Raw genomic sequence first — 14878 nt, 5'->3', positions numbered from 1 at the left:
GAAAATGTAGCACCTATGGTTGAGCAAAACACTTGTCTGCACATTGAGACAGACAAAATGCTTCAGCCTTTGCTATGCCTCAGTTTCCCAGTATCAGTGCAGAGGAGAAGCAGGTGGGGAATGGGATGAAGTCAGCCATCCTCCCATGAGGCCAGCTGCAGAGTTTCTCCCCAAGCTGGCATTACAAACCCTCCCCAGGTGCACTGCCCCCCTCGGACATACCACCCCGAAGATGTGGGAGATGAGCTGCATCCCGAACTGCTGGCAGTGGGGCGGCCAGAACTCCAGGAAGCTCTCCACGTCAGCACGCAGCTCCTTCTTCTCCTCCTCCCCAAAGCTGTCCACATGGTTCTGCAGCTCCTCGATGGCCACCAGGCAGCCCTCGGACAGCCCGGTGCCCTCCCGCTCCATCTTCCACAGGATGCGGGCAGCCAGCCTGGCCAGGGGACAGCCACGGGGTCACAGCACCAGCACCCCGGGCAGAGAACAAAATTCATCAAAGCTCATCGTGGAGAAACAAAATTCATCAAAGCTCATCGTGGAGAAAACAAATTCATCAAAACTCATCTCCTGGGGGGAATGGTGTGAAGGTAGATTGACTGAGACAGGCTCAGCACCCAGTGGGTGATGGATGGTCAGCATCCTCAGCCTTCTGAAGGACAGGGAGATGCAGGGTTTGTCCCAGCACGTGTGTTCTCATCTGGAGATGTTCTACACATCCCCAGGTCCCCAGCCCTCCATAACTGCTCCCAGTTCCCTTGAGGATTCCTCTCATTTTTTTATGGTGGAGCTAGAATGTGAAGACAAGGTATGTGCCATTCACATTCTCTGGAAAAATCCCTTTGCCCAGGATTTTTCTCCTGGGAAGCTGAGAAGCCTCAAAAAAAGGAAAACAATTCTTATCTCATTTGCTTCTCCTGTGTTGTGCTCATGTGGAATGTGTTTGGAGATTGTTCACCCACAGGTGATTGTTCCATTGGACTCCGGTGTTAATTGGTTTCAGTCTTTGGCCAATCAGGGCCAAGCTGTGTCAGGACTTTGGAGAGAGTCACAAGTTTTCATTATTAGTTTCATTATTTTCATTTTTATCTATCTTTTTAGTGTTGAGTAAGTATCCTTTCTGTATTCTTTAGTATAGTATAGTATTCTTTAATATAATATAGTATTATAAAGTAACAAATTAGCCTTCTGAGAACATGGAGTCAGAGTCATCATTCCTGCCTTCATCGGGACATTCCCAGCAAATACAATAAAGTTAGTGTATCCTATAGGCAAACTGGGGAAGAACCCATCTCTTCTTTCACTTTCCCACCTCCTCCCCAGTTTCCCACACTTCCTAAACCATGCAGGGTAGCTTTACCTTACCATGTTCAGAGTTTTTGGGGCCCAGCACCAAAAAAAACCTAAACAAGAACACATCTCTTGCACCACTGATGCTCCTCTGTCACCATGATATTTTATGAAAAATCCCTTCACCAGGATTTCTTCTCCTGGCAAGATGAGAAGCCTCAGCTTCTCCATGTTTTGCTCCTCTGGAATGTGATCTGGAGAATTGTTTACCCAGCATGTGAATTGTTTTAACTTAATGACCAATCCCAGTCCAGGTGTGTTGGGACTCTGGTCAGTCATGAGTTTTCATTATCATTTCTTGTCTAGCCTTCTGCTGAGTCCTTTCTCTTTTTTTTAATACAGTTTTAGTATATAATTTAATATAATATCATAAAATAATAAATCATCCTTCTGAGAACTTGGTGTCAGATTCTCATCTCTCACCTCGTCCTGGGGACCCTCACACACCACAACACTCCTCCACGTACCTTCCCTATCTCAGGGATGCTCCTGGCCTATCCTAAACCTTCTCCCACCTCTACCTTGCCCAAATCAGGACACCCAGCTGTTCTTTGCCACAAGAAGAACATGTCCCAGGTCTGTCCTGTCCTCTCCCAGGCCACGGGGGCCAGCTCTCACCTGATGTTTTCGGTGGGTGCCTTGCCATGCCTCTTGATGGCAGAGCACTCGTTTTTGTGGTTGAGCCAGGCTGCTCTCTGGCAGGTCCTGTCGCAGTAATGGGCAAACTTGCACTGCCCACAGCGGTGCAGCCTCTCCTGCCTCTTGAAGCAGGTGTGACAGATGACGTGTGTCAGGCTGCAAGGACAGAAGGACACCTTGGATCAGTGAGGCCCCAGCTCTGCCCAGTGAAGTCCCTGCCAGTTTTGTACCCCTGCACACAAATGAACTGCCACTGTGGTATTTTATGAAAAATCCCTTTGCCAGGATTTCTTCTCCTGGCAAGATGAGAAGCCTCAGCTTCTCCATGTTTTGTTCCTCTATAATGTGGCCTGGAGATTGTTTATCAAAACATGTGAACTGTTTTTAATTAATGACCAATCACAGCCAGCTGTGTCAGACTCTCTGAGTCAGTCACGGGTTTTTTATTATTCATTCTTGTCTAGCCTTCTGATGTCTCCTTTCTCTTTCTTTAGTATAGTTTTAGTATATCAGTTTAATATAATATAATAATATAATATCAGCCTTCTGAGAACCTGGAGTCAGATTCTCATCTCTCACCTCATCCTGGGGACCCTCTCAACACCACAACAATGAACCCCTCAAGATTTTTGGGGAGGATGGAGAAACATCCCACCCAGCTTAATGGTTGTGTTCTTGCCTGGTGCTGTTGCTGTAAGTTAAATGGTGATGGAATAACTGGGACCCCTTCAAAAGGGGTATTTCATCTTTGGGGAGTTCAAAACAGGATTTCCAAGAAGCATCCTACAACTGTGTGCATGTAACTATAACCAAGGCTGGGGGAGGATACTGATGATGAAGTCTGACCTCACATCCTCCCTCTGAGAGTGTCCAGGGTCCCAGAGTGGGGGAAACCTCCCCCATATTCCCCTTCAGGTGTCCAGCTCTTGCTCCTAGAACTTAATTCACTGAGAAGGAGGGGGAGACACTTTGGTCTCCTGTCCAAAAAATTTTGGGACTTTCCCCTTGCTGCTAGAGAAGGCTTTTCAGTGCCTGATTTGGTGTCTGCAGCTGTCTGCTTCTCCAGGCAACCACCCACTTTATCTGGGCCTCCAGCCAGGCTTGACAGTACAGGAGAATTTAAATTCCCATCACTCAGGCACTGCTGGTGCCAGAAGGGAGGTTCTCCTCACTGCAAAAAGCTCAGGAACCACAGAGGCTTCGTGATCAAAGGAACATTTATAATTGTGCACAGTGCAGAGTGGGGAAACTGAGGCATGGGGAAATAAAAAAAGATTATTGATGAGCCTGTAAGGAGGATGTGCCACAAGCAGGAATCAGACTCACAGCCCCAGAGATTCCAGCCCAAAGATTCTCCTTTGTCTCTGCGCTACCTATACCTATATATAGGTACACACATACATATGCATATTTATATTTATATCACAGTACATTTTAAATGCATTTTCTTTTCTCTGAAAATATTGTGTGAGCTGCTGACTTAATCTACCCTGTGCCTTGGCTCTTGCAGGACAAAGAGGGCCACATATTTAAAAGCAGGATGACCCCCACATCAGACAAAACCATGTGCAAAAATGAGGTTTGGGAAAAAAAAGGTTTAGGAAAGTGAGCAGTGCTGGAGGGAGCCCAGTGTAAGGCAAGCAGCTGGGATGGGGCATGGGGAAATGTGTCTGGGAAGGGGGATGCAGCCAGCTCCGCTGTGTCCAATGGGAGAGCTGAGAGCTGGTGAGAAATGTGAGGCTGTGCTCTGTCAGCTGTCAGGTCAGGGGGGCAGAGAGGTGCAAGAGAGATTAAACTCCTTGTAAGGCAAAGCAGAGCCAGAGAGCTGATAAACCCACATGGTTACATCGTGCCAGGAAGCACAGGGAGATATCTCACATGGGGAATGGGGGTCCCTCCAGCCATCCAAGTGTTTTAAGGGCCATCAGGAAGAAAGAAAAAAAAAATAAAAATCCAAGGCTTCAACAGGTACTTCTCTCCCCTCAGTTTGCTCCTGGAGAATAAAATAATACTGAAATGCTGACTTTGCATTTTGCTGTTTATTGCATGGGGTGTCCAGATTTTCCAAAGCAAACCTGGCTGTCAGAACTTAGCACCAGCTCTGGAGATCCCTCATTTCTGAGGAGATGCAGAAATGCTCCAAAAATGTTATACAAGACTTTCTGAGAAAGAGAAGGAGCAGCCATTGTGGTATTGAAACTACAGAGACAATCACTCCCAGGTAATCTGACTGGCAAGTGTAAGAAATACTGCAGCTCTTACAAAACCATTATGGGATCCTCTGTGCCCCAAAATGGTCTCAAAGAATACTGGATCTGTGGATTCTGTGTGTTATCAGGACTCTAGAGGCCTGGGCTCAACTCCTGGCACAGTAAAAAATATCAGGAGACACAAGTATTTGAGATCCATTCCATAAAACTTCAATAGCATTGCTTAAGCATCTGCAAGCACCTAAATCCCCCAGGTGCCCCTTGGCAGTTGTGAAACTCCTGCTGTGTCAGAGGAGCTCAGAGCTGGATGCTCCAAAAGGGAGGGACAAAGTGGGGCTCTGCCTTGGCTGGGTTCTGGTTCCACCTGTCTTGGAGACACACAACACCCAGACACCAAAGGCTTGCATGGTTCACAGGCTCCTCTCTCATCCCCTCTGCAAGGCTGAGGTTCTCCAGGTGGAGCAGACTGAGATTAAATTTAAGTCTCTCAGCCTGCGGAAATCATTGGTCTACAAAACCTTCTCTGTCTGGTCGAGAAAGTATTTGACACAACCCAAAATGGTGCCAGGTACCCCAGATCTCCCCTCCAGAACAGAGAGCAGCCCATGCCCATGCATGGCCAGGCTGATGCCTTGTGAGGGCTGACCTAGAGCAGAGGCTGGACAAAGCTAAAGAATAAAGTAGGGATTTATTAGAAGGCCTCCATGGATGCACCTTGGGCAGCACAAGAGCCCAGCCAGGGCTGCACCCAAGATGAACCAAAATGGTCACAAAATGCACAACCAGTTACAGGGTCTGTCATTTTTATAAGTTCTGGTCCATTTGCATATTGGAGTTAATTGTCCAATTACAGCTTCAGTTTATGAAGTCCCATCCTTGTTTTTCTCTCTTCAGTCCACGTTGTTTATGCTCTTGGGTTTGAGATTTGTCCTTGGTCCCAGCTGGAGAAGGAATTGTCTCCCCCTGCTCTGTGCAGAGAGCTCACCATCCCCTAATATGAAGCTCAGAATTACACACTAAAGCAGCACAGAATCTGAAAAATATAAAAGCTAAAACCTGAGGCACAAAGGCAGCACTAAAAGTTCCTGGAGAGGAGCCTGGGGATGTGCCTTCTGCTGTGGCACCCACTAAGGAACCCTGGAGGTCTGAACCCTCTGGGTCTTGCTGCTCAGCATCCCTTGCCTCATCACAGGGACAGCACAACTGATTTCTGCTCTGTCTGTGCACTCCACAACCCCTGAGGTGATCAGTGCCCTTTTCCACACATAGTGAGAACTGGTTCTCACCCTGCCCAAACCAGGACCTTCTTCAGTACAGTGATGCCTCCAGCCCATCACAAGCTTGCCAGGTCAGGATTTAGGGCTGACTTAGAGGGCAGATGCCACTGACTGAGTCACTGAATGACTTTGTGGGGAGCCTCAGGTTTCCTTGGCCACTTTTCCTTCCCACCCCAGCATCAACCCAGCTGAAGGGCTCACATGCTCTGGTGTCACTTAGGTGTGGAAACCCAGGGCACCAGGGAATATTTCTCTGTCTGCTCTGGAGTGCCCTGACCCCCAGGGCAGCACTGACTCTCACCCTCATTCATGGAGAAAGTTTCCCAGACTTCAAGATAGACTGGAATCCACAGAAGTGTGAAATAGATTATAGAGAGCAGTGTAGGTGTATCACTTGGGGAGAAATTTAGGTTTTGGGATTTTTAGTGTGTTGTGGATGGAAGCAAGATGGAGGGCACAGGGTGTCATCCTGGGTTTCCCCTTCATGCTTCTTCTTCCTTCTTCTTCTTCACGGGTTTGGGTGGCACTTTGTAATTGGGCAGAAGAGTCTGCACTGTGGGCTCTGTGGGATGAGTTATTGGGTTAAAAGGGAAAATAATCTAGGTGTCCTTTCTTAATTGGATAGTTTAGTCTTAAAAGATCTTGGAACAAGAGATTGTTGGCCATTTTGTGCCTTCTAATGAAAAGCTGCTGGATTCACAGTAGTGAGACTGTTTTACTGATCAGAAATAATAAACACTTGAGTCCAAACACAATTTACTGTCTCAAGTGCCTAAAATCCAGAACCAGAGAAATCAACAACTGGGACCCTGCCAACTGGGACCCCCACACTTAGGTGGGACACACAGCTCCAACTAATCCTGAATGCAGCTACAGTGATTCAACGTGCCAGCCAACAAATGCAAGAGGTAACACAGCACTGACAGCTAAACCATGGCTCCTGCAAGCCCAGCTTGCAGTGAAAGCACAAGAAACAAATAACTCTTGTAACTGCTTGGATTGGATTCAGACAGATTAAGGTCTGTTGGACCTGCCAGAACTGAGCACTGTCACAAGGAAATGTATTACCCTCATCTCTGAGACATGCACAGCCCGAACATCTGCCATCCAGCACACAAAACATCTCATTCAGCGGCCTGGGGAAGCCAGGTGAGATGGCTTTAGTGCAAAGAACCGAGGAGGATTTCATTGAGGAGCTGATAGACACAGTGAGTAGCTCCCAAACTGTTAACCATGGGTCCCTGCTATTCTGTACATCACAGATGATACACAGACATAGCCTAACTTACACCTAAATCCTATTTATTATTGCTTGGCAGGACATCTCTCTCCTCAGTCTGCTACAGAGAACAGCATAAGAACAACTTAGGATGTAGGGCAAAGTCTCCTTGGTTTTCAAAGCAGAGGCTGTAACACTTCATTAAAGACAACAGCCTAAGAAAATGCACCTGCTACCTAAAGATGAATTATCAGCATAAGAATGGGTTTGCTCCTTTAAAAAAGAGTTGGAGCTTAGTACTTTCATCTTTAAAATGTCAGGGATGAGATATCCTAGTTTTTCTGATTTGAGAGGAGGATTTATTTTAGACTAATTTTTGACTATTTTATTTTTAGTCTTTCATTACAAGATTTCCCAGCCTTTTCTTAGAGGTGTGGGTGAGATTTTCTTTTAGAAATCTGGGTTTGTTCCCAGGTTTTAATTAGGCTTTTGAACAAAAGAGATAGTAATAAAAGATCAAACCCCAGAACATTTTTAAAATATGAATATGATCACACTAGCCCTCAGTTTTTATTGGTGACAACTCAAAGAATTTTTTCCCATAATCTTTTCAGTTATGCTGTTATGGAAAATTTTGGATTTCTTATCTGTCTAGATCATCCTAACTACAATAGCAGACCTCCCCACATTTCCTTGGAAAATGTTTTTGGCCTGTTTGTACATCAAAAAGACACGCAAAAATTGCATGATCTCAGTTTTTTATCAATTTGCAGATCACTCATCAAGCAGACCTTCAGGTGATCTCAACTTTCCACCACATGACACTGTTTCCCTTGACCACTGTCCCTCAAATCCTGCTGGTTAAAGAGCAAATTTCTCTTGGCAAAGGCTGACAGAGACATATGTGGCCTCCCCTTGCTTATAGGAAATGTAAACTCTTGTAGGTTTGAGAGCCAAGGGATGTGTCAGAGGAGAAGGTCACATACAGCACATTGAGACCAGGCACTGGGAATGCCATGGTCGGGAAGGTGATGGAGGAAAGGAGACCTGGGATCTTCAGGGAGAAAGCAAAGAGGGAGGGAGCATTAGAAAAAGCTTCAGTGAGAGGCTCAAGACCTTTGCAAATTGAAAAATTACCCCAACAAAAGCAAAGAATCCCTTGAGAAGATGCATTTCCAGCTTTCTACATCAGAGCAAAGCCTGACAGTGATGTTTTCTGGGTGATATTTCAGCTGGGGACAGCAAGGGTAAATCAGAGATCAGGCTGTGCCTGCACTTTATCCTGGAAATCACACAGAGTTCTGCATCCCTTTGCCATCAGTATTCACCATTTCTTTAAGCAGCCTGCTCTCATTCAGGTAGAAGCAACAGGCTTGATAGAGGAGTCAATGCTAAGTACACACTGTGTTAAGCAACTAAGTCATAAAATCATAAAATCAGAATGGTTTGGGTTGGAAGGGACCTTTAAAGGTCACCCAGTCCTAGTCCAACCCCCCTGAAATGAACAGGGTTAGCCTTGTGAGTCATGCTCTGGCCTTAAAATCTGACTGTGAGCTGGCTGGTGTTTATAGGAACCTCATTTTTCTTTGAGTTTTACGTACTTCTGGATTAAAAGTCTCTGGCACTATGTAAAAAACTGCTGCTCAGATGGCCATCATTGTCCTAAAGAGTACAAGCCCTCCCCAACTTAAACAACTTTAGGGGCTTTCAGGGTCCCTGTGACCTTCAGGGATTTCCAGGGTGGGATGCAGCCTGTAGATTTGGACACCTAGATGTGCTCATCTTAACCCCCTGTGTCTGAGTAGAGATTCCCCACCAGACTCAGTGGGGTCTGGAAAGCCATTCAGCTCAAAGGTAGATGTCTGTGTTCACTGAACATACAAAATTCCAATAATTATATCAGCATTTAGTGTTGGATTCACTTGTCTGGACACAGAAGTCCAGTGTTAGGCTCTACCTGATGATAGAGTTTTGTCAAAGGAAACATTTGCCTTTTTTCCTAGCAAAATAAAATCTCAATTCCTCAAATTCAGCTTCCTGCTGAAAGACAGACATCAATAAAGTGCAGTTGGGTGACAAATTACTTTGACAGCTCCTCACATGTATCTGTGTGCCTAGGTATCCATCTCTATCTACACATGTCAGTCAGGTTGGAGTCTGTACTGTGATATCCACAGTGTTTATATATAAATGTATGTATGTGTATATATAAAAATGCATATATATATATGTATGTGTGTGTACATATATGCATTTAGACAAATATAAATATATTTATAAAATATATAAATATATAAAATATATATATATACATATATATATATATATATATATATATATATATATATATATATATATATATATATGGGTTGGATCCATAGTGGGCTGATAGAAGAACCTCTCCAAACAGCTCCCAGCAGTGATCACAGCCCTGACTTTCTGGGTAAGTGCAGGAAGGGCATTGATTGATTTGCCTGGCAGCTCGTCTAAGCTCCCATGTGTAACTTGCTACTGACTTTAAACTTGACCATCTGGTTATTGGCCAGGTAAATTGTGGCTGATAGCCCAGTCTGATCTCCATTCCAAGCTGTGCTCTGGACAGCACAACAGTGTTGTATCTCTGCAGAGCTGCTCCTCCTAATCTCAGAGATCTTTGCTTTGCCTGCACATCCTATGCAGCCATACAGAAATCCCTGTGTGGCCTCTGCACTGCAGCTGCCTTCCAGACACTTTTCAACAGCAAAACTCAGGGGAAGGATTTCAGGGTCTCAACACCCACAGACTGGGAATGGACTTCTCAAAGGACTGAGTTCTTCAAAGGGCTGCAAAGCAGAGACCAGCTCTGCACTCTGGTGCATCTGTGTGGTCTTTATGCTCAAAGACAGCTGAGATCTCTGGAAAATCTGGTCACATATTTGGTAGGGCCTGAGCCAAAAGCTTAAACCCAGCACTCATTCATATTTGAGTCCCTTTTCCATAGTACACAGTGCTTTCAGCAAGGCATGGGAGATACTGAGTTGAATTAGGATGAGGGACTCTGGATTTTTGGTTTCCCTGTGCAGGCTGAGGCCCTTTTCTAATAGTGCAGATTCAACAGCAATTTTAGGAGCTATACACCTGTGTTTGTGGGCTAGGAAAGGCACATGCCCCTTCACTGGGCTCTTCATCCATGCAGAGACAACAGCAGTTCCTCTAGGATAAAACCAGCTACCAAGGCCAGGTGTGGATGTAATCTTGCAGGAATAAAGAATATGAGGATGCAGGCAACCCTTCTTTGACAGCAATTAATTCAATGGAGTTTGATGCAGCTGAAACCCTGGGACAGCAATAGAAGGGACCTTTAAAGCCAAAGCCCTGGGTGTGGAAGAAAAGCATCAGGGTAATAGCCACAAGAAAAATGTGTGTTTCCATTATATCTCACACCCAGGCTATGTCCTGCTAAGCTCTTACCAACAAGCATTTGGTCTGTTTCGGAGATTTTGGGACTGTGTTTCACCCCTGACCCATATTCAGTGCTTTGAGATGAAATGTGCCACAGGAGGGTCAGAATCCATTGTTATTGCTCAACAGTTGCAGAGAAGGGCTGTGCTTACCTTGACTTCTGCTGCTCAACCTCTGGACCTGCCCTCTGGGAGCTAAACAAGCCCAGCTTGGGCAGGAAGGGAGGGAAACACATCTGAGGTTTTCTGTTGGAAACCTCAGCCTGAGACCCAGCCTGCAGTCTGAGCTGTGACAGCTTCTGCCCTTATCTCACATTACACCAGTGACATTTGAAAATGCAGCAAAGTTGCAGCTCTTCAGCATGGGCAGCTCTGCTCTCTGCATGGTGCGACATTGCACATGGAAGAAAAAATATTTTTAACCCACCATCAAAAGCCAAGATGTTTCCAGCTGTTTAAAAAAAAAGTATTTTTAATAAGGCATTTGATAGAAATAATTGTCCGTAGCACTTCCAAAGCAAATCACCACAAAATTCCAGCTAGTGACATGAGTGAAACAAGTACTGACTGAAGAGCTAAAAGGACACATCAAGGAGAAATTATTTTGTCACCAACTCCTGTAATTGAGCTCAGGGTTAAGACTTCAAGAACTCAACATTTTAAAGTGAAATATGGCATTTTTCATGTGAGCTCTTGCAATGACATATTAAAATAAAAACTAAAGGTGTCATTCCTGCTATGGCAAAGATTCATAATCATGTTCACCCACTGACAGTTAAAGGACAAAGAAACAGTGAATGAAAGACACATAAAAAAACTTATTTCTTCCTCTGCACATTTAATATCCAATTCTCTGTTACTGCCAGATCACACCGTGGCACTGAGCAGCTTCAGCTATGATATGAGCAGGGCTAATACAGCAGCACAGCCTCTGCTTGTGCCCCAGACTTCATCAGCAGAGCTGGTTTAATTAGACAAACTCAGCTAAGCAGAATTGCTCACAGCCCTGTTTGGTGTGCAGGGTTAGGGTTATTTACTGGAGTCACTGGCTGTCTGGGGCTAAAAATTCAGTCTCAGGACTCACCATGATGCCCTTGAAGAGCACTCACAACTTTCTTCAGCTCAGAAGTAAACCTTCAGCTGCCATCTAAGTCCTCAGTTTAAAAATCAGGGCCACATTCTGTTCTCAGTTACTATGTTATAAGGCTGAAGAAATTTCATTTGTGTCAGAGGCTTTAATTTATATTTAATCCAATGGAAATCAACACAGAAATCCATTTTTGTATCTTTTCTGTTCCAGGTTATTTAAGTGAATCTTCCACTGATCCAAAGGGCAGAAGTGTGCACCTAACCAGCAACACCAGCAGCACAGGTTGAGTGAATGTTGTGATTAAAACAAGCAGCAGAAAAGAAAAATATCCTTGCACCAGAACTCAGAGTCTGGCTACATCAGTGTGAACATAAATTCAAAACCAGTCTCGTGAAAGAGCAAAAGCAGACATTTGTCTCCAGTTAGCTCAGCCAGCTGTAAATATTAAATCTGTTTAACAGAAACAGTGTCACTTGCTGATCCCCCACCAGCTCCTCGCTCCAGGGCAGCTGGGGATGGTAAAAGTGAGCAGAGCACCACAGAACTCACTTTTATCATGTGTTACCCACCAGAGACTTCTGCAAAGCCAGTCTGGCACTCCTGTAGCTGAATTACCCTGGCTCCTGGCAGTTCTCTGCAGTGCAGCACGGGGCTGCTTCTGTGGGGCACTGAGTGCATGCACCTTTCCCTGCTTCTCTCAAAGGTTCCACCACCAAGCACCTTGCAGGGTCACATCCTGGAAACAAACTGCACCTACTGCAAGTGAGCCAGCGGGTCTGAGCCCTGGGAAGGACATTCACTATAAACTGTGAAGGTGTCTTTCCAGAAGACTTCTGACTTCCCTCTGATCCCTTCTCTGATGTCATCCAGGCACCTCCAAACTTTTGTACAACCACCCAGATGAAATTTTGCAGCGAGATTATTTTTGCTCTGAGTTTTCCAAGCGCTTTTCTCTTACCTGTCAAAAACCACGGCTGCGTAGGCTGGCTCTGCAAAGATGACATCCCCAGGCAAGAATTCCTTCTGGGCTTTCAAACCCCTGCCTTTGCCTTCAGTTGTGAACAATTCCACTGACTCCATTCCTCCTTTGGTCATCCCAGGGACCCCAGGCTTTGGGACGTGGGTGTCTCAGAGCAAGCCAAACCTCCTGGCGCTGCTGCCAGCTTGGATGTGCTGGGAGGTTTATAAAAGGAGAGCTGCTCTGCCCCCACCCCTGGGCACATGGATTCCCATAGGAGGGCCAGGGGGTGGGAGCAGGAGAGGCAGGAGATCCTCTGCTCAATAGCCCTGAGCTATGCAGGGATGGGACAGGGCTGGGGTTTCTGCTTCATTAGGAAAACCCTCTCCCAAAGTGACGTGGGGAGGTGTTTCACCCAGCCACAAGAAGTTGTATATATTACAACTCAGCTTAATTTATACTCTCCCATTGGAGAGAGAGTGTATTCTCTTCACAGGGTATTTTTAGCCACCACATGCTTCTGTCTCTCAGGAAGCAACAGCTGAGACAGTGGGATGGGGAGGGCTGGGATGCCTATTTCTGACCCCTGCTCTGCTGTCTGGCTTTTTCTAGAAATCAAACAAAGCTGCTTTATTTTTACCCTCCAAGAGATGGACAGCGAGTTCAGAGGCAGGGATAACAGAGAAACATGTGCCTTGACATTCTCAGCATCCTGTCAGCACCAGGAAAAGAGGAATTCACATCCCAAATGCCAGTGGCAGCGTGTGTGCAGAGCAGTGGGGAAGGAGCTGGAAGGACACCAAGAGTTCAGCACAGACTGCAGGAGCAAGCAGGACATCCTGATACTCTCACCATCTTGGATGCTCTAAACCTCTTTGAACCAGCACCTGAGAGCTGTCTCCACCTCCAGTGCTCAGCTGTGGAACAGAATCTGAGCCTCCTGAGTGGAAAAGGATGGGCCCAACAGAGAGACCAAACTCAGGAGCAGCAAGGCCCTGGCTTTACTCTCTGCACCAGTGCAAGTCCAGGGATCCCCAAGGAAAGGCCCTCATGTGTAAGAGTGAACTCATTGTGAAAACTGAACCCAGCCCACACTGCCCTTCAGCATTTCTTCATCATTCAACAGCATTCACAGGGCTGGTTCCTGCTAATCTCACCCTCCACTGAGGAAACCTGATGCTGTGTCCTGCTCTAAGCACTGTGCAGATAACAGTGATTGCAGTCGCCTTCCCACATCTCTGTGCTGCACAGGAAAATCTGCCTGGTTAACAGCAAAAGTGAGCTGCAGAGAAATAAAGAGGGGAAATCCTGTGCATCCTGTGGCAGTAAAATGAATCCTCTACATTTCAGAGGCAGTGGGAGGTATCACTGGGCTCTTTGAGACACAGAACTGCACAGCAGCTTCTGCTAAAAGCCTCTGGCAGTGTTTCTTGCCTGCAGATGAAGTCTGGTATCATAACAAATCCCTGCCTTATAGCCTGCCTGCAAGACAAGTACCTTGTCTTGTTTGTGCCAAGCACAAGCAGGATCAATCCACAGCTCCATAAATGCAGCGTGATCTGGCTATTCATGTGGCTGGGAGCAGTATTTCCATAACCACCAGACACCTCCACTGCTCCTGAGGAGGACCAGAGGTGTCCCAGAGCCACCAGCACAAGGCTCCCAGTTCACCCTGAGCAGCACAGAAAAGTCACTACAGGCAATTGACTCCCACAAGCAATGGCAATTTGAGCTGCAATGCTCTGCATGTGTGGTAGGTGATGGCAGGAGATGCTCTGGTCTCATCTCTTGTTCAGAGGTCATTCCCTTGGCTATAGGCATCTTTTAGAAGGACTTCAGCACCTCAAAATCACTGCTGATTGGTTTTTTCCTCCCAAACTCACTCAGTTTGGAGTGTGGCTACATTGAACACAGTCATTAATCACACCAAGCATTGTTTCTGGTTCCCAAATAACAAACAATACAGAACAGAATAATAAAATTACAACAAAGAATCTATATTTTCAAAGTAGGTGCTGGATATCAGGGATTCCTTCTTTTTCAATCCATATTTAGAGCAGTGAACCTACTCTGAGCCCCTTGAAAAAACCATTGAATTTCAGAGCCAGCTGCAGAAGAGCACCAGTTTTGGAGCATGGAGCAAGGCTGAGCCCTCAGCAGGAGATTATTCTGGGCTTTGGGTCTGTCTGGATTTTGGGCTGGAGGGGTGAATGGTCCCATCCTCCCAACGGGAGAATTAACAGCACCCTCTGCTGCCCTCTAAAAATTATCCAAAGCACGATTTTTATCAAATTTAATGGCAGCAGCTTTGGAATGTTGTGAGCAGAGCTCAGACAAGCCATGAATTAGAGAGGAAAAAAACAAAAAAGCACAAGGAAAAAAATCCCTGTGCCAAGCAGGAGCCCCTGAGACTCCTCCTGCCACTGCAACCCAGCTTTAACCACCTACAGCTGAGAGGAGGCCCTGATCTCAGTGAAGCCCCTTTTAGGGGAAAAGTGGGGGGAAATTACTCTGCTCATTCTCCTTGGGGTGGAAACAATGGGAATTCAGCCCTGAAAAGGGTTGGGTCAATGGGGCCATGAAGGGAAGGGCTGGAATTAGGCATAGTATCAACTAGGCAGTTACAAAGCACTTACTGAGATATTACCAACAGTTACCACAATTATTATATCAAATTATTATTATATCAAATTAT

The 14878-nt window shown here is 45.8% G+C and overlaps 1 protein-coding gene across 2 annotated transcripts in view; it reads right to left on the bottom strand.

Annotated features, from left to right (window-relative positions):
- SMYD1 (SET and MYND domain containing 1) overlaps window positions 1-12596 on the bottom strand; it is a 28505-nt gene extending 15909 nt beyond the window's left edge. For both annotated transcript variants that reach the window (XM_036382856.2, XM_036382857.2), the window contains exons 1-3: window positions 12184-12596; window positions 1969-2145; window positions 223-436 (exon numbers count right to left, since the gene is read on the bottom strand). In XM_036382856.2, the coding sequence (XP_036238749.1) occupies window positions 223-436; window positions 1969-2145; window positions 12184-12320 (528 nt within the window). In that variant the 5' untranslated portion in view covers window positions 12321-12596. The remainder of the gene's footprint in view (window positions 1-222; window positions 437-1968; window positions 2146-12183) is intronic.
- Between the last annotated feature and the right edge of the window lie 2282 nt (window positions 12597-14878).

The sequence above is a fragment of the Molothrus ater genome, chromosome 4 (assembly GCF_012460135.2).
Source record: "Molothrus ater isolate BHLD 08-10-18 breed brown headed cowbird chromosome 4, BPBGC_Mater_1.1, whole genome shotgun sequence".
Taxonomy (NCBI): domain Eukaryota; kingdom Metazoa; phylum Chordata; class Aves; order Passeriformes; family Icteridae; genus Molothrus; species Molothrus ater.
The sequence above is the reverse complement of the archived record's forward strand: the minus strand, read 5'-3'. Positions and strand labels throughout refer to the sequence as shown.